We start from the raw sequence: 17975 nt of genomic DNA, 5'->3' as shown, positions 1-17975 counted from the left end.
CATTGTTATGTTTTTTATAACATACTATTAGAAAGGAGGTGTAGTGTCTGTTCATATTCAAAGTCAGTTAACTTAATAATAGCATTGGATAGTAAAGCGCTGGCTTTGCAGTTCCCATTGGCCGGAAACCACGGCCAATGGGAGCTGCGGAGGCTGTGCTTGCAGGCAGAGGCAGCTCCCAGAGCTGCCTGACCATGCCTCCACCTAGCAGCTGAGCAAGGGGGATGTTGCCACTTCTGGGGAGCCCCCAGGTAAGCACCGCCCAGAGCCTGCCTTACCCCATCCCGTGCCCCAACCCCTTGCCCCCTCCCACACCCAAACTCTGCTGCTTTGGGGTGTGGGGGAGGTGTGGAGCCAGGTAGGGAGCCTGCCTGCCCCGCCAAACCCCAGCACCAGCGGGGGTCCCATGCTGCATGCTACCGCCTGCACCTGCCCAACACCAGCTGGGCTGCACGCCACCGCCTGCATCTCCAAGCAGCTGGGCCACCCTCCCCCAGCACCCGGGGGGCACCCCACCCCCAAGTTTTATTCACTGGTATTTTTAGTAAAAGTCATGGACAGTAAACAAAAATTCACAGCCCGTGACATGTCCATGACTTTTACTAAAAATACCTGTGACCAAAACGTAGCCTTACTCATAACTACTGCTGTGTAAACTGAATGAGTGGCAGTATCCGCAGCATCAAGAGAAGCCTACAGAGTTATCCTGGCAAGGAGCTGGCCTTCTGCAACAATTGCCTGTAACTGCTCTCTGTGTTCTGCTGACAGATGTTCAATAAAGGAGTTTAGCTTAGTATGGTTTATGTGATTATACTTTGCCATTAAGGCCTGATCACTGGTGATTCTAAACTGTAAAGTAATAAGATTTTCTGCCAAAGAGGTTATCATAGGGCATAGATTTACTGTGATGCTGCCTTCCACGTTCATTAACTGCCTCAACCACAAAGGAGTTAGGAGATGGGTGAGAAAATAAGAATTCTGACTCCTTAAAGGGAGTAATATTTTTTATCTGTCCTTTTGCACATGGGAGGAATTGAGGCTACCAGATGATCTTTGCCGGGTCCAGGAGTGCTTCATTCACTGGCAGGGCAATGCAGGCAAAGGAGGCAGTATGGAGGATGTCGAACATTATATGATGTAGTTCTTCAAGCTCCTTAAGGGGGATCTGTAAAGGATCTGTGACCCTACTGATGAGCTCTTGACACTGCTTAAAATCATCAACCAAGGATGGTGGAGGTGGCATGCCAGTTTCATCTGGGGATGAAGAAGAGATGTTCACAGATGCAGAGATCTCCTCATCAGCCCTGGTCTCCTGTTCCTCAAAAACCTCTTCCTGAGACTCCAGTCTCCTGGAAAAGGCGGGTGAGAAGGGTTGTCTGTCTTTGTGAAGGGTAGAGCTTGAGGCCCTAGAGAACTGATGGTGATAAGCCACTCAGGGATTTCAAGGGGGTGGTGCATATGGCATGGGTGGCAGAATCCATGGGTGCTTGCCTCAGCAAGATGCTACCTTTGGATGTCTGTGATGAGTGACCTCAGGGAAAAAAACCTTCATGGGGTGGAGTTGAGAGCCATGCACTGATATTTGGGCAGCTGAGGCAAAGTCTTCATCATAATCCTCCTCTCTGAGACACTCAGTAATGATGGGGCAGCAGAAGGAGCTTGAGGTACCACCACTGGTCCTGGACATATGTTTGGGGATCTGGATGCTCTCAGGATTGAGGAAATGTGAGGTTCTGCCATTGGTAGTAGGTGGGCATCCAGAGACCTGGAGGTTCTCGGTACTGAGCAGAGATCAGAACCAAGCAATAGCGAATCAGGAGTCTGACACTGCGAGGTCTCGGGGAAACCCGAAATCTTGCAGTACCAAGAGTGTTGTTGGGACTGTGTCTATGGCTTGAGGTATAGGTAGCCAAAGGAGTGGACGGTACCGCGAGTTTTGAACACTTCTGGGGGAAACCTGATGGAGGTTGAGTGGTCTTTTTCAGTACCATGGTAGAGCTCTTCTTGCCTCTGCAGTCTCCTGTTGGTACTGATGGCCTCTTGGAGCCCAATACCTTAGAGTCTCTAAATTTGTCAGAGCGCTCAGTACCTAAAAAACCAGGCGCCTCATGGGTACCATGCCAGAGACTGATGGGATATGCGGGAGCTGACTACTTCAACTTCTTTGAGGTAGATTCACTACCTGGAGAACTTGGAAGACTTATAAGAGGAATCTTGAGTCTTTGTCTCAGATGCCCTACAGGAGTGTGGCTCAGAGATAGAAGAGGCAGCCGACTTACTCAGAAACCATGGTAAAAAGGGGTGCTCCTGGCCTGGTTCAAAGGACAGACACAGTGAACTCCCCATTGTAAGGAATACAAGTTTTATCTCCCTGTTCTTTTTTACTTTAGATTTTAATGCCAGTCAGAAGTTTCACTTTTGGGGAATGAGTGATTCCCCAAGGCAATGGATGCAGCAGGCATGTCTATCGCTTACCAGGATTGCCTCCTGGCATAACAGGCAATTATTAATTCTGGGAGACCTCGGCATACCCTTGGAAAGGGAGAAAAAAGTCACTCCCCCGGGGGGAAACTACCTAAAAGATTTATATTTATAAGTCTTTATATAAATATAAGATTTATATTTACTTAATCTAAAGCAAATACGTATAAAATTTACTTAATTTTTAAAAATATTTTTGTAAAAAAGAAATGAATATATAACTAACGACAGTATTACTCACTAACTACTATATACACTAACTACAGAAAAAAAACTTAACCCGGACAGCTAGCTAAGGCTCCATCTCAAGCCAGGGTGGTGGTGAAGGAACTGACGATTGTTAGCCCAGACAGTACTATATAGCAATGGTATGGAGCATAAGGTGGAGTAACACGCATGGATGGGTTGAATGGACACTGACTGCTATGAGAAATCGCCAATCAAAGGCACATAGGGTCACTACTCGAAGAACTGTAAAACACTGATTCCTACAAACATCTGAGTTTATTTTTATGCGATTTTATCCAGTACTTAAAAAGGAACACCTGCCCAGGCTCCCTCCCAAAAATCAATTTACTAATTTAAATAATATATGTAAGCATTACAATATTGTACAATTCATCTTACAATGCGCATTTCTACAAATACTTGATTACAATCAAGTTGTAATTTTTTAAGGAATGAGTTATGAGGTATATTTCTCAGTACATGCACATCATTGCTATTTTGATGTTGAAGATTGAGTGAAGTCTCAATGTTTACATTTCTCAAAACCAAAACATTAATAAACAGTGACTCAGATTAAAGGTGTACTATTCCTGAAAGCTATGCCAGCAAACAAAAGTTATTAATATTTGTATTACAGCTGCACCTAGAGGCTCAGAAAAAGATCAGGCCTCACTGTGCTAGGCGCTATACAAACAAATGCAAATACATTCCTTGTCTAAGACATCTTACGCAATAGTGGAAGGAACAGACTAAAGGGTGGAATGAGGGAGTAGAAGACAAGTTACCTGAGCTAATTTTGAAAAAAAAATTGGTAGTCTAGGCTTGCCATCTTCCTACCCGTTGTCTGCACAATCGACAGTTTGCACACATCATTTACATCTCAAATACTGCACACTCAAATCCATCATTTCCATCTGAAATTACCTGTTTGGGTGTTGTGTAGGTTTTGCAGATACATGTTAAGTTTCAGTTTTTGACAATTTAACCTTAAAAGCTAATTTTTAAGAGTGTTAACTTTAATACATTAATGTTTCTGAAGTAATTCAGGCACTTTTGCGGAACCATGTCTAAAACAATAACTAGCAGTCAGCATTGGGGTCACAGTAACCAAATACTGCATGTGAAAATGCACATGGCTTGATATTAGCCTCATCATTGCCAGCATCATAGTAGTTGGGTGGCATACCCCTGTCTCCCATATATGAAAGACTATTTGTGCTAGATTCATAAGTTTGTTTCTGCTCCTCCATACTACATACTAGGTCCAATAGAGAAACAAGATTAGCAATTACCACTGCAGTGTCAGGGATAAATGCAGCAATACTTTAGCTAGGGAAGTTGGGAGACTGATCCTCTTTTGGAGATAACAGCAAACTTCAAGGAAAGGTAAAGGTATTTTCTGCAGTGGAAGAGGCTTGGAATCGAACTGCAGCTGTGGCAGCCTCTTTTCTGGACCAACCAGATAAATTAAAATTATGTGTGCTTTTGAGATATGCGCAAGTCCTGTGAAGTTAGAGGAGCTTGACCTATATCTTTATAACCACCATTATTATTTCTATAGTGATGTTGTACTCCACAGATGTTTGGACTTACCTTATTCTTGGTATAGACATGAGGGGCCACTTTGAGAAAGATGCGTGGCATTTCTTCCAGTGTGTCATTATCTACAACATGGAGCATACAGGTAGGGATGGTGGTGTATACCTTTGGCACTACAAGCATATCTTCTGTCACATGAAATGTTTCCCTACAGTAAAAGAGAGGTAACAGCTCTTTTGAAAAACGTTTTCAATTTCAAACTGCTTTTCACTAATAAAGTGGATGCTGTAGTACAACAATAATTGTGTGTGTGTTTGTGTGTACCTTCCAGCTGCTCAAAATTAGAAATGCTAGATGTTGTGTAGTTTTGTCCTAACTAACCCCACCTCCAACAAAGCCATCAACAACAATAACTAGCTGCAGGCGTTGCAATCTTTAAAAATCTGAATATAAACTAATTTTATAGGGTTACAAACATTATTTGTTTAAAAACCTTTTAAATTGCAATTTCACTTTGGGGGGAAAAATCTAAAAATATGTTAAAAGTTTCTTTAATTGTAACAATTCAATTTAATTCTTTAATTGAATTGTAACAATTCAAATAGTCAGTTATAGCAGATACTTGAACTTAAGTGATTGAAAGCACTGGACCCCCAAAATGTGCAAGTAACTAATATAGACACACATGCTTACATGTGCTGTAGCTTACTTATCATAATGTGATGCAAAATATGCTCATTATTATATGCTCCTTATGTAATATGGATCTTGTAATATAGGTTGATTGGTGTATACTGGCTCACATGGGACCTGCACGCAGTTTGTAAAGAGAAGATAATCCCAAGAGAATGTAGAAAGCCCATAGTGATACCAATATGCAAACACAAAAGTGACATACACAACTGTTCAAAGTACCGAGGAATTAAGCTGTTGTCCCACTGCATGAAACTGTTAGAGAAACACAGATAGTAGCATTCATTGAATAGCGGAGCCTGTTTTAGGAAAGGAGCTGTTTGGTTTTAGAAAAGGAAAGAGACTACAGATGTTCACCACTTGACAGCTGGTGGAAAAGAAGCTGGAGGGAAATGTCAAGCATGGTTAGGCTTTCATCGATTAGGAGAAAGCATTTGACAAAGTACCTAGTACCTAGATGACTGCTGGTGCCCCTGCTATGTTCCTATGGAGTACCAGAGGCACTTGTCCAGATGGTGATGGGTCTGTATGTTGGTTTGTTACAGGGCCCACTTGCTTCTCATGAGCTCCCTCTATCGAATATGTATATGCATGTGCTCTTTATTCAGCTGCTTGCGGTGCCTCCCGCTGGCTACCACCCTCTGGCTAAGTCACACACAGTTCATATGTGAACACAACAAACCCCTTCTGGGGGACAAGTCCAACAGGGCCTATCACAGTACCCTTGGTTGGTCTCTTCCTGCAGCCCTCCCTGGGCTCTCTTAAATTGTCCGTGCTCTGATATGAAGCAATGCCCAAGGGCTTCCTCCCTGGAGACTCTTCACCTATTGCCCCAACTCTCCAGCTGAGTCACTCAGGGCTTAAGGCACTTCCTCAATGGCTGGTGGGGGGACCCAGGGCTGTCCATGACTCCAGGTCCCAACCCAGGGACCCTATAAAGTAGCAGCCACCTGCTGCTTCCCTTTAACTATTTACTCTGTTGCTTTTGCTACTGTTCCCTGGGCCACTTCCCCACCGTCACCTTCACCCTTACTCCAAGGCTGAAGTCTTTCTTGAGTTCCTGCAGCCAGCCAAGAGCACCTTTCCTGCTCCCCTGGTCCCTGCCAGCAACTGATCCTGCTCTGTCCAGCGGTTCCTTTTTATATGAACTTGCTGGACTCTGATTGGCTGCTTCCTCGCAGTCACTTGAGGCAGCCTGGAGGACTCACCTCTACTGCTCTTTCCTGGGGCGGGATGAGGTAGTGCTGTGAGGCCTCCAGCAGGGAACCTCAGGGCCTGGTATACCTTGTCACATAGTTCCAAGATAAAAAGTTAGATGCCTTTTGGTAGAACAGGGGGTTTTGAGGTGAAGGCTGTACTCCACCAGGGATCTATGCTTATTCCATTACTATTCATAATTTTGATGGACTTCATAAGTAGGATTTGTGCTGGAAATGGCCCACCTTGATTATCATACACATTGTAAGGAGAGTGATCACTTTAGATAAGCTATTACCAGCAGGAGAGTGGGGTGGGGGGAGAGAAAACCTTTTGTAGTGATAAACACCCATTTTTTCATCGTCTGTGTGTATAAAAACATCTTCTGTATTTTCCACAGTATGCATCCGATGAAGTGAGCTGTAGCTCACGAAAGCTTATGCTCAAATAAATTGGTTAGTCTCTAAGGTGCCACAAGTACTCCTTTTCTTTTTGTGAATACAGACTAACACGGCTGTTACTCTGAAACCGTTCATAAGTAGGCAAAGCCAAATGGAAGGTGGTACAAAGGTTACTTATGCAGATGATAACTGTGCTAATGGCCAACAGGGAGGAAGATCTGGTTCAGGTGATTGATGTCTGCAACAGGGAACTAACAAACTATGGCCTAAAAATGAATACAGAAAAAACTGAAATCATGCAAGTGACTTGCACGAAACCAAGACAGATGAATATCAATATTGAGGGCCAGTATATAAATCAGGTTTATACACTGAAGAACTGTGGAGGCTGGTTAAAAGCAAATGGAGAAATCAACAGAGAACAGCAGGCAAGGCTGCTGAGCACGGGAAAAGTCTGGCACAAGATAAGTGGAGAGATCTATGATAACCAGATGCCCAGGCTACTTCAGGGACAATTATACCAAACCACGATAAGACCACTCTTCTGTATGTACCAGAGACATTGGCAACCAAAGAGAAGCACTTGAGAAGACCTGACACCACTGAAATGAGATGTCTTAGGGCAGTGAAGAGGTGGCATTACTGGACCAAATGCAGAATGTCATCAGGTGTGAGACCAAGGTCTGCAGTATCAGAGAGAAGATGCAAGAGAGGAGGCTGAGATGAGATGATATGGGCATGTGTAACAAGGGTGCAGAGTCAGTATCTTGTCATTCAAATCCCCCCCAATATAGGTTAATTGGGACCTACTTACAGGATCAATTAACAAGTGGAGCTATAGCTGAGGGGCTAATTAGAGGAGGAAGTAACCCCAACAGCTGGGAGCAGATAAATGGAGAGGAAGGAAGCCCTGGGTGCGGGAGCTAAGACCCTGAAGAGGCAGAGGTGGCTGCTGCTAGTACTGCTCCCTTCCCCAGAAGCAAGTGGGGGAGCTGGCTGGGAGTTATAAAATGTAAATAGCATTAGTGGTGGTGGCCTGCTGGAATAGCTGGTGGTGAAGGAAATCTGGAGTGGCTGTTGTCTGTTCTTAAGGTAAGAAACGACTCATAGGGAACCACCCTGTGACAGCGTGTATGCAGGATGGATGAAGTAAATCCTGATAGGGAGGCATTTGCCACTAGAGTTTGTGTGCAAAGATCAAGACAAAAGCCAAGAAAACGGTAGACTGACTCTGTATGGGAGGACAGAGTGGATATGGAGTGAGCAATGGCCCAACAAGCCTGTAAAAACTGATCTGGGACCTGAGCCCAGCTAGCAGGAAAAAGGAGAAGACAAAGATGACGTAACATGGTCTCTTTTTTGTAATTTCTAATTCTAGACTTAAATTTTAAAAAGGTTGTTTTTAAAACCTAATGTCATAGTTGATTAATTTTTACTCTCTATTGTTTATACGTTCACAGAAGTTTTAAAATAACATTCCTTCTACTATCAAAATAGTCATTTTATTTTAAAAAAATCTGAATTCATTTAATAATGTGGCCAAAATTCAAACAACTGATTAGTGATTTTGGATACCCAACTTTTGACACCTTGAAAGGCTTGATGTTTCCCAAAATTGCTGAGCACTTGCCATCTGAAAATTAGGCCCCTTTATGGTGCCTCAAGTTGGACACCCAAAAACGGAGACACCCAAGTCAGAGTATTTTTTTACCTGTAATTCAAAACCAGTTAAATGAATTGTTTTCAAACTTTCACAGACATTCTCCATTGCCTTCAGACTAACTTTTGGCAATTTCATGCCCATCCAATTTTCCAAAACAGAGTTTTAGGTGAGGTAAAATAGGGCTTTATATTGAAAGCTGGCTGCCACTTGGAATGTGTAGAGGCTACTGCTTCTCTATAATAAATTATTTCCACATAAGAATATTTGAAACTCACCTGAAAACCACAAACCAAAAATTTGGTGGCTGATCAAAATACGTTACAGCATAATCAGCAAAAGTTGTTTTAGCCCATTCATCCTCATAGCAGGGGTATTTTGTGATCAACTTACAGTTGCTTTTAAACATTTCTCTGAAAAAAAAAGACAAAAATAAAAGAGATGAATACTTAAACGTAATAAGGAGAAGACATAGATCTTGACTTCAGCTTCTACACATAAGGAAGAACACCAGGGTATATGTGACCCATTGGTACAGTGTGTGTTATATGTCTTTCTCTACTGGCTGGTCCATATGAAAGGATAACAACCTACTACCGCTAACAGTTAATGATGATTACTCCTTTACCTCAAGTGATAAAGTCCTGTGCTTTGAAGCTAGAAGTCCTGGGTTCAGTCTCGCCTAATGACCAATAGGGGACGGTTGTCACATCTGTGTTCATATTGTGATTATGGCATATCTCCTGAGTGGCACAAGGCCAAAGACCAATTGCATGTAGCACCCGAGATTTCATTGCTTTTACAAAACTTCTTTACAATTTCTAATCATCCAGTGTAGTTTCCTTTCCCTCCCATCATGCTGCCATCTTGTAGTTTTTCTTCTGAGGCCCCATTTGAAGATTAAAAGCTTAATTTTACCTTTAAAACACTTCTTTGAACAAGAAGCACTTTAAAGCAAACCCAAGGATCCTACATTTCAAATGTGTCCAGAAGGACTCCTTTCTCACAGGAAGAATCCAAGATCATAGCTGCAAAATTGTAAATGAGATAAGTAAGTTCCCACCCAAGTCGTTGTTCCTGATGAAGGTCATAATCAATCTGATCACTGAATTGGTTCAATGTATTTTTACCAATAACTTTCAGTAATAAAAACAATGTCGAAAATGTCACCTGATACATAGCTTGAGGCACCAAGGTATAATACATATAAGTGAACAAGAAAAGCAAAGGGAAGGCAGAAAACTGAAAAGAGGAAAAAGAGAGGAATTACAGGAGCCAACCGTGGTCAAAGTGAAAACCACCTCTAAGAAAAAACAACCTCTTTGAGTCTTGCTTAGTAAAAGCAAGACAGGAGTTAAGATAGATGTCAAAGAGGAGCATGCTCTTAGCCGTAGCTGACCTAAACACAAAAAAAAAACTTGCTCTATGCCAGGGATTCTCAAACTGGGGGTTTTGACCCTTCCAGAGGTCGCGAGATTATTCTGTGGGGGGTCGCACGCTGTCAGCCTCCACCCCAAACCCTGCTTCACCTCCAGCATTTACAATATCGTTAAATATAAAAAAAGTGTTTTTAATTTATAAGGGGGGGGTCTCACTTAGAGGCTTGCTGGGTGAAAGGGGTCACCAGTGAAAAAGTTTGAGAACCACTGCGCTATGCAGACCTCCCCTCTACAAGGGAACTCAAAGGAGAAGCAGATATAAATATAGGGAGAGCACTTGGGTGTCAAAGCTTCTCTCCACTGAGCTGCCTCTCTGAGGAACTCTGACCATGATCTCCCCAATAGTCCTTTCTAGATGGATGGATCACCTGTGAAGGAGGATATTGCATGCTGTCATTGCATGTGTTAGTGCCATTAGGAGTTTAACATTATGCAAAAGGAGGTTTTTTTAAATGGAACAAAGTGGAAGATCTGTCTCTGATGGTGCTTTGCTTACCTGGGGATGCAGGAGAGCAGGATGAGGAACAGCAAAAAGGCAGCAACCTATACTCTTTGCTGCTGCCTCTCTCAGTGATTTGTTCTGGGAAGAATGGGAGTGTAAGTTCTGGCTACTGTCTCTGCTGGTGGGTCAATATGATAGAGAAGGGAGCACAGAGAGAGAAAGAGAAAGTTGGTGCTTCTGCTCTCTGCTGCTGCCGCTACCTTGAATTGTTCCTTGAATAACTGTTTTCATCTGTAAGTAAATGACTGACCTTTTTCGTTATTAAAGTAATGTTATAACAAACCCACAAACTCTTGGACTGGCTCTGAGATTTAAGGTTTTATTAGGTATCCTGGGCCCAGCTCCCTGTGAGCCTTGAAGAAAAGGACAGAGACCTTGAACTTGACATAGTATTTTATAGGAAGACAGTGTACAAATCAAGACACGTTTGAATAGGTATTGCTTAGGCGATGCACTGCTGCATGGCTTCATGCCCAGGCATATGCCTTGTGACATTACATCCCATATTCTTCATAGAAATATGCTTATGATATGAATATGGCATAAGTAAGATGAATTTTATGCAAGATGGGTCATGTGAGATATCACTGGAAAGATTATGATTTACTGAATGATTATCCTATTTGTATGCATGTATCATTTCTGAATCTGAAGTTAGGAATATTGACTATGTAACAATTACAACTGTATGTACATTTGGGAACGCCCACCAGACAGTATGCAATCAGCCTGGATGGGTCATTAGAAAGGACAATAGGACTTTGAAGATACTAATCTCCCTCCTTCCTGAGAAGTTTCCTGGAATGCTGCTTTGACACTGCAGGGTCAGGTGATCATGTCTGGTACTAGACCACATCTTGGACTTCTAGTGTTTTTCCTTTTAGAGGGGGGTGGGGGTCAAACTGAGAAACAAAGAATTTCCCCTGAGCCCAGGTGAGAAAGATCTAGACTGTGAAAGGAATACCTGGAGATTTAAGCTGCAAGCAGTGCAGTTTACCTTCAAGGGACTCTGCAACCTGCATAAAACAACATTTAGGAATTTACTAATAATATTATCCAGTTAATTTAGTGTAATAAGCTTAGTTTGCGTGTGTTTTATTTGCTTGGTGATCTGCTTTATTTTGTTTGCTGTCCCTTATAATCACTTAATCTAACTTTTGTAGTTAATAAACTTGTTTTTCGTTTATTCTAAAACCCAGTTTGTGCAATTCATAACTGGGGGAGTCCGGGGGTGGGGGAAGCTGTGCATAACTTCCTCCACATTGAAGGAGAGAGTGAATTTTATGAGTGTACGCTGTATAAATCTCTATACAGTGCAAGACAGTATGATTTTGGGTTTATACTCCAGAGGGTGTGTGCACTTGAATGCTGGGTAATCCCTGAGCTGAATCTTCCCGCATAGAGCTGATTGCAGATTCTGTGTGATTCTACAGCTGGGTGTGTCCCTACCTGCGTGTGTGTGTGTGCGCGCGCAGCAGGACAGGATGAGGAAGCCCAGACTGGTGGAATGGGTGGGCTCAGTGGGTCCCCAGTACATCAGGTAGCACCCCGGAAGGTGGATCCAACCCATCACATGGATAATACGCCCGTTTCACATGAACAAAGAGTCAAAGTCACACAGTGGAGCCAAACTTTGCCATCATTAACTTTAAACAATCTTAAAATCTGATTTAATTTAATGCAGTTATACAAGGAACCCTTGTATCAATGTTTTATCACTTTTTGTTTAAGTTATTTATGTATTTTTCCTCTTGTCTATTTTTGGTCGTTTCCTTATTTGTGTGGGAGAATTTATGTCAGCACTGCCACGGCCAATTAAGTTCTGAAATGCCAGGAGAAATCCTTGCAACATTTCCCCCCCTCATTTCCTAGCAAAGACTTTGCCATGAGTCCAGGACTGGTGGACTCTGCAGGGAGGTGGGTGCTTAGGTAGCCTCCTTTGTACTGTTGCAAAGAAGGCTCTAGCTTGAACTATGTTTTTTAAGTTTTTCCAACATAGCTATGTTGGTTAGGAATGTGAAAAAAAATCACATCCCTAACCAACATAGTTATGATGGCAAAAGTCCTAGTGTAGAAGCAATTATATCACTAAAAAAGTGGCGCATTTTTATATCACAAAAAAAGTGGTATAACTTATTTTGTCTGGGCAACTGGTGTAAGCCATACTGCAATATAAGCTGCATTTCCACTAGGAGGGTTTGCCAGCAAAAGTAGTTAGTGTAACTATTGCTAGTTTTCTAGTGAAGACAAGGTCTCCCTAAAGGAAAGGGTTACATGACTTTATACTTTTTTTAAAGCAACTTAGTGGACAATTACCAAAAGATCAATACCGTATTTACATTAGTAAAATTTACTGTAGAATACCCAAACTGTGAACACAACAAAGAAGATAGCAGGGAGGCAATACTCCAGCTCAACTAGAAGATTTGCTAGATGTTTTTGAGATGCATATGGGAAACAGAATAAAGCCTATACATTATACCTTCTTTGAAAATCTCAAATGCTTTGTATGTTTAACAACGTTTTGAAAATTTCAAAACAAGTCACTCTTTCATCCTATTTATTTTGATAACACTGGCTGTATGGTTATATAAAGAGTTGTGCGGAACAGGCTGCAATATAAAATTTTCATTTATTACATAATACCTCAGTAGAGTTACACCACACTGTTCAATATTTGATTCAATCAAAGTCCATAGTTTTTGCAGAGTTTCTTTGACATGAGCATTCTCCTTAGTACCTGAAAATAACAAAATGCATTAGAAAAAAAATCACAATATCTAACTTTTTCATTGTTCTTTTAAAAAAAAAGTGTGAAAAAAATTGAGGCAAGTCAGTCACGTTGACTTATGAGGAGAGGCTGAGGGAACTGGGATTGTTTAGTCTGCAGAAGAGAAGAATGAGGGGGGATTTGATAGCTGGTTTCAACTACCTGAGAGGTGGTTCCAGAGAGGATGGTTCTAGACTATTCTCAGTGGTAGAAGAGGACAGGACAAGGAGTAATGGTCTCAAGTTGCAGTGGGGGAGGTTTAGGTTGGATATTAGGAAAAACTTTTTCACTAGGAGGGTGGTGAAACACTGGAATGCGTTACCTAGGGAGGTGGTAGAATCTCCTTCCTTAGAAGTTTTTAAGGTCAGGCTTGACAAAGCCCTGGCTGGGATGATTTAATTGGGGATTGGTCCTGCTTTGAGCAGGGGGTTGGACTAGATGACCTCCTGAGGTCCCTTCCAACCCTGATATTCTATGATTCTATGTTCTGAATCAAGTTATGTTCTCATTTTAAATTTTACAGAATTCTTGCACTTCTGGAAGCTAATTTCTCCTTTGAGGTAATGAATTTCCAGTGATGATGGAAATGATGATCATCATTCTCCTTGTCACATGCTGATCAGCCCTCCTGCTATAGTGAAGAACAATGTGATCAGTCCCTTTTACTGAAGTACACATCCCCATATAAATTATAACATGCTGCAAGGAGATGAAATAACTTCAGTGATCAGTAGAGGCAATGATCAGAACATTTAACTATAAGCTTAATTATACTGACTTTTCCTTGTAGTTAATACCATAATCTACATGCAAGGAACTAAAAAAAGAAGGGGAAAAAATCTAAACGAAGACTGGAGAAAAGAAAAATGAATGGGAAAGTAGGAGAGAAAATAGGATAGGTATATGGGAAAGAAGAAAAAAAAATAATTATGAAAGACTAGAGGGAGAGAAGAAAAATAAGATGTGTAAAAGACAAGGAAAACAGTGGATAGAAGTAAGAACTGAGAAAGAAGACAGGTTTCAGAGTGGTAGCCATGTTAGTCTGTATCAGCAAAAAAAAAAGGAGTACTTGTGTTATCTTAGATACTAACAAATTTATTTGAGCATAAGCTTTCGTGGGCTAAAACCCACTTCATCGGATGCATGCAGTGGAAAATACAGTAGGAAGATATATATACACACAGAAAACATGAAAAAATGGGTGTTGCCATACCAACTGTAACAAGACCAATTAATTAAGGTGGGCTATTATCATCAGGAGGAAAAAAAACCTTTTGTAGTGATAATCAGGATGGCCCATTTCAAACAGTTGACAAGGAGGAGTGAGTAACAGTAAGGGAAAAAAATTAGCATGGGGAAAGAGTTTTTACTTTGTGTAACGACCCATCCACTCCCGGTCTTTATTCAAGCCTAATTTAATGGTGTCCAGTTTGCAAATTAATTCCAATTCTGCAGTTTCTCATTGGAGTCTGGTTTTGAAGTTTTTTTGTTAGAGAATTGCAACTTTTAGGTCTGAAATTGAGTGACCAGGGAGGTTGAAGTGTTCTCCTACTGGTTTTTGAATGTTATAATTCTTGATGTCTGATTTGTGTCCATTTATTCTTTTGTGTAGAGACTGTCTGGTTTGGCCACTGTACATGGCAGCGGTACCTGCATGGCCCCACAGTATGCCAACATTTTTATGGCTGACTTAGAACAACGCTTCCTCAGCTCTCGTCCTCTAATGCCCCTACTCTACTTACACTACATTGATGACATCTTCATCATCTGGACCCATGGAAAAGAAGCCCTTGAGGAATTCCACCATGATTTCAACAATTTCCATCCCACCATCAACCTCAGCCTGGACCAGTCCACACAAGAGATCCACTTCCTGGACACTACGGTGCTAATAAGGGATGGCCACATAAACACCACGCTATACTGGAAACCTACTAACCACTATACTTACCTACATGCCTCTAGCTTTCATTCAGACCACATCACATGATCCATTGTCTACAGCCAAGCTCTACGATATAACCGCATTTGCTCCAATCCCTCAGATAGAGACAAACACCTACAAGATCTCTATCAAGTGTTAAAATTACAATACCCACCTGCTGAAGTGAAGAAACGGATTGACAGAGGAAGAAGAATACCCAGAAGTCACCTACTCCAGGACAGGCCCAACAAAGAAAGTAACAGAACACCACTAGCCGTCACCTTCAGCCCCCAACTTAAACTTCTCCAGCACCTCATCAAGGATCTATCTTGAAGGACAATCCCTCACTCTCACAGATCTTGGGAGACAGGCCAGTCCTCGCTTACAGACAGCCCCCAAACCTGAAGCAAATACTCACCAGCAGCCACACACCACACAACAAAAACACTAACCTAGGAACCTATCCTTGCAAAAAAGCCCATTGCCAACTGTGTCCACATATCTATTCAAGGGACACCATCATAGGACTTAATCACATCAGCCACACTATCAGAGGCTCGTTCACCTGCACATGTACCAATGTGATATGCCATCATATATGTTTTGCTGCCTGTCCTGACAGGGGCCTGTTTTCCCCTCCCAGGAGGTGGTAGGTAGGGGGGAACCCAGGCCCGCCCTCTACTCTGGGTTCCAGCCCAAGGACCCTAATGGTAGCAGCTGTTGGCAGCCAACCTTTTACTGCCATAGTTCCTACATTTCCCTGGGCCACTTCCCCACAGCTCTCCTGCTTCTTCCCCCTTACCTTAGGGCTCCCTTACCAATGACATGAGGGTGTTTTCATTAACCAGCCCTTCAGCTGCACTTCCTCTCCTCCAGCTCCTCTCTGCCTGACTGGAGTGAGCCCTTTTATATTATCAGAGGGGCCTTAATTAGAGTCAGGTGGTCACATTAGCTTAATGGCCTCAGCTGACTCTTTACAGGTTAATTGGAGTCAGGTGTTCTCATTAGCCTGGAGCAGCCCCTGCTCTGACCAGTCAGGGAACAGAACCCTGTTCATCCAGTGGCCAGTAGACCCGTCTTCGGCTCCTTTGCTGAACCCGACTGGCCTGGAGGAAGGAGGGAGACGGCTGCTCCTGCTGCTGCGGGGCCTTGGGCCCTTGCTGCTGCTGCCACTGCTCCAGCTGCTCCCCTAGCTGGGCCGAACACCATCCACCCACCCCCCTTCTCCGCTACCTGGTTGCTGGCTAGCTGCTGGACTCCCCCACCCACCCACCTTTGGGTGCTGCTGCTGCTACTGTTCCAACTGCAGCACCTGGGGGGGGGGGCTGCTGGCCTGCTCCCCAGAGGGGGGGAGTGAGGGACCCCTACCCCAGCCGTTGCCACTACCACTGCTGTGGACACCACCACCACCATCAACACCACCTGTGAGGGGTCCTCTCTGCCTGCCTAGCCACCGGGCTACTGCCTGGAGTTGCTGCTGCTGCCTGAGAGCTGCCGGACCCCGAAGGAGGAGGGGACGAGGCCATCTGCTGCTGGGGGAGCGTACAAGGACTCTGTAGACCACTGTGGAGGGGGCTTGAAGGCTGAGTAACTTTTGGACTGTGCTCTTGTGGTGGGGGTTTTGACTGTGTTTGCGGGGACACAGGGGGTGTGGCGTGGAGCCTGCCCCCTAGTCCATCAGTGTGTCCCTCCCCCCCAACCCCCATCACCACCACCACTGTCGGCGCTGCCCCCTCCAGCACCCCCAGTGGACACTCACCATCTGCCTCAAGCTCCTGCTTCTGGGATTCCACTGCTTGCTTGGCCTGCTGCCCCCTTTCACCACCTTTGGGGCCTGCAGTAGCAGCCAGCCCGCACTGACTTTTTTTTGCAAGCGCACGTGGGCGTACGTGCCCCCCGCCCCATCCTGAACTGACCCTTCAGCAGCCCCCAGCTTTGTCCCTGGCTCCCTGCCCCATTTTCCCCTTGCAGCCTTTCTGCCCTCCCCTTTACCTCAGCACTTTACTGGCTTCAGTTTGTTTGCCTGCCCCGCCCTTCTCCCTCTGCAGCCTTTGCTTGTTTGCCCCACCCTTGCCTCTGAAGTCAGCCCCTAGGTTCCCTGTCCTGCCTCCAGCCTGGTTCTCCCCCCTCCCCATATGATACCCCTGCCCTGCTTGGCCCCTTATTCAGTGCACCCATGCCCCCTCCCATGCGGTTGTGCCCTTCCCCTGTTTGAGTTTGCCCCGATCTCACTGCACTCCCCAAAGATAGTTATGACCCCCCCTCCCCTAGTGCAGCTAGAGGAGCCGGTTTTCTACTCTGAGTCGGTGACTGTCCCCCACAAGCCCTCGAAAGCCCCCCTGTCCAGCCCATCCCCTTTGGCGTCCTCCTCCCCTGCCTGCAGCCTAGTGGGGAGAAGTGGTTGACCAGCCTCCCCTTTTCCCTCCTCTTTCCGGTGTCCTTTCCTCCCTCCCTGCTCATTCTTGCGGGGGATACGACGGGTGGGGCCCCTCCAGCAGCCCTAGATACCCCTCCCCCGCCTGCGCCTCCGTCACCCCCCCCAAGCCTCTACCTCAGCCGCCGCTGCCAAACCACCTGTCACCGCCCCCGCCGGGGCGCCAGCAGCGGCGGGCAGCGGGGTGACCTCCGTTGCTACCACATCCCTCCCCCCCTTAGATTCTGGGGGAGCCCCCCCAGCCGGCGGGAAGGGCCAGGGTATGAAGAAGGGGAAGGACCCTGCCAAAAAGTCCAGGCCCTCCATGGCAGGGACTGCCCGCACTGCCGCGGCCCTGCCACCAGCCGCGGCCTCCCACCCCGCTGCTCCTTCCACCAGCTCTGTGGGTGTCCCTCCCCCGGCCCCCAGGGCGTATGCCCAGGTGGCGGCAGCCCCCCACCTACCGTTACGTCATCTCTCCTGCCCGTCGCCTCTGCTACCAGCTATAGCGGCCGGGGCCCCTTTCCCACCATGACCAGGAAGCACGGCGTCCGTTGCCTCCTGGTGCCCGCCTCGCCCCACGTGGAGATGTACGTGCGGGCGTTGGTGAGGGCAGTGGGGCCCACGGCCATTGTGGCGGCCTCCAAAATGTACGGGAAGGTGGTCTTCTTCCTGGCATCGGAGGCTGCCGCCCAGGAGGCGATGGAGAAGGGCCTGGCGGTGGGAGG

General features: G+C 44.9%; 1 protein-coding gene across 3 annotated transcripts in view; it reads right to left on the bottom strand.

The window, feature by feature from the left end:
* Positions 1 to 17975, bottom strand: part of ADGB (androglobin) — a 226004-nt gene that overhangs the window by 68503 nt on the left and 139526 nt on the right. For all 3 annotated transcript variants that reach the window (XM_048844305.2, XM_048844306.2, XM_048844307.2), the window contains 3 exons: positions 12787 to 12880; positions 8478 to 8612; positions 4303 to 4456 (listed from right to left, as the gene is read on the bottom strand). In XM_048844305.2, the coding sequence (XP_048700262.2) occupies positions 4303 to 4456; positions 8478 to 8612; positions 12787 to 12880 (383 nt within the window). The remainder of the gene's footprint in view (positions 1 to 4302; positions 4457 to 8477; positions 8613 to 12786; positions 12881 to 17975) is intronic.

Source organism: Caretta caretta, chromosome 3 (genome assembly GCF_965140235.1).
Source record: "Caretta caretta isolate rCarCar2 chromosome 3, rCarCar1.hap1, whole genome shotgun sequence".
NCBI classification, from domain to species: domain Eukaryota; kingdom Metazoa; phylum Chordata; order Testudines; family Cheloniidae; genus Caretta; species Caretta caretta.
This window is presented reverse-complemented; position numbering and strand designations above follow the sequence as displayed.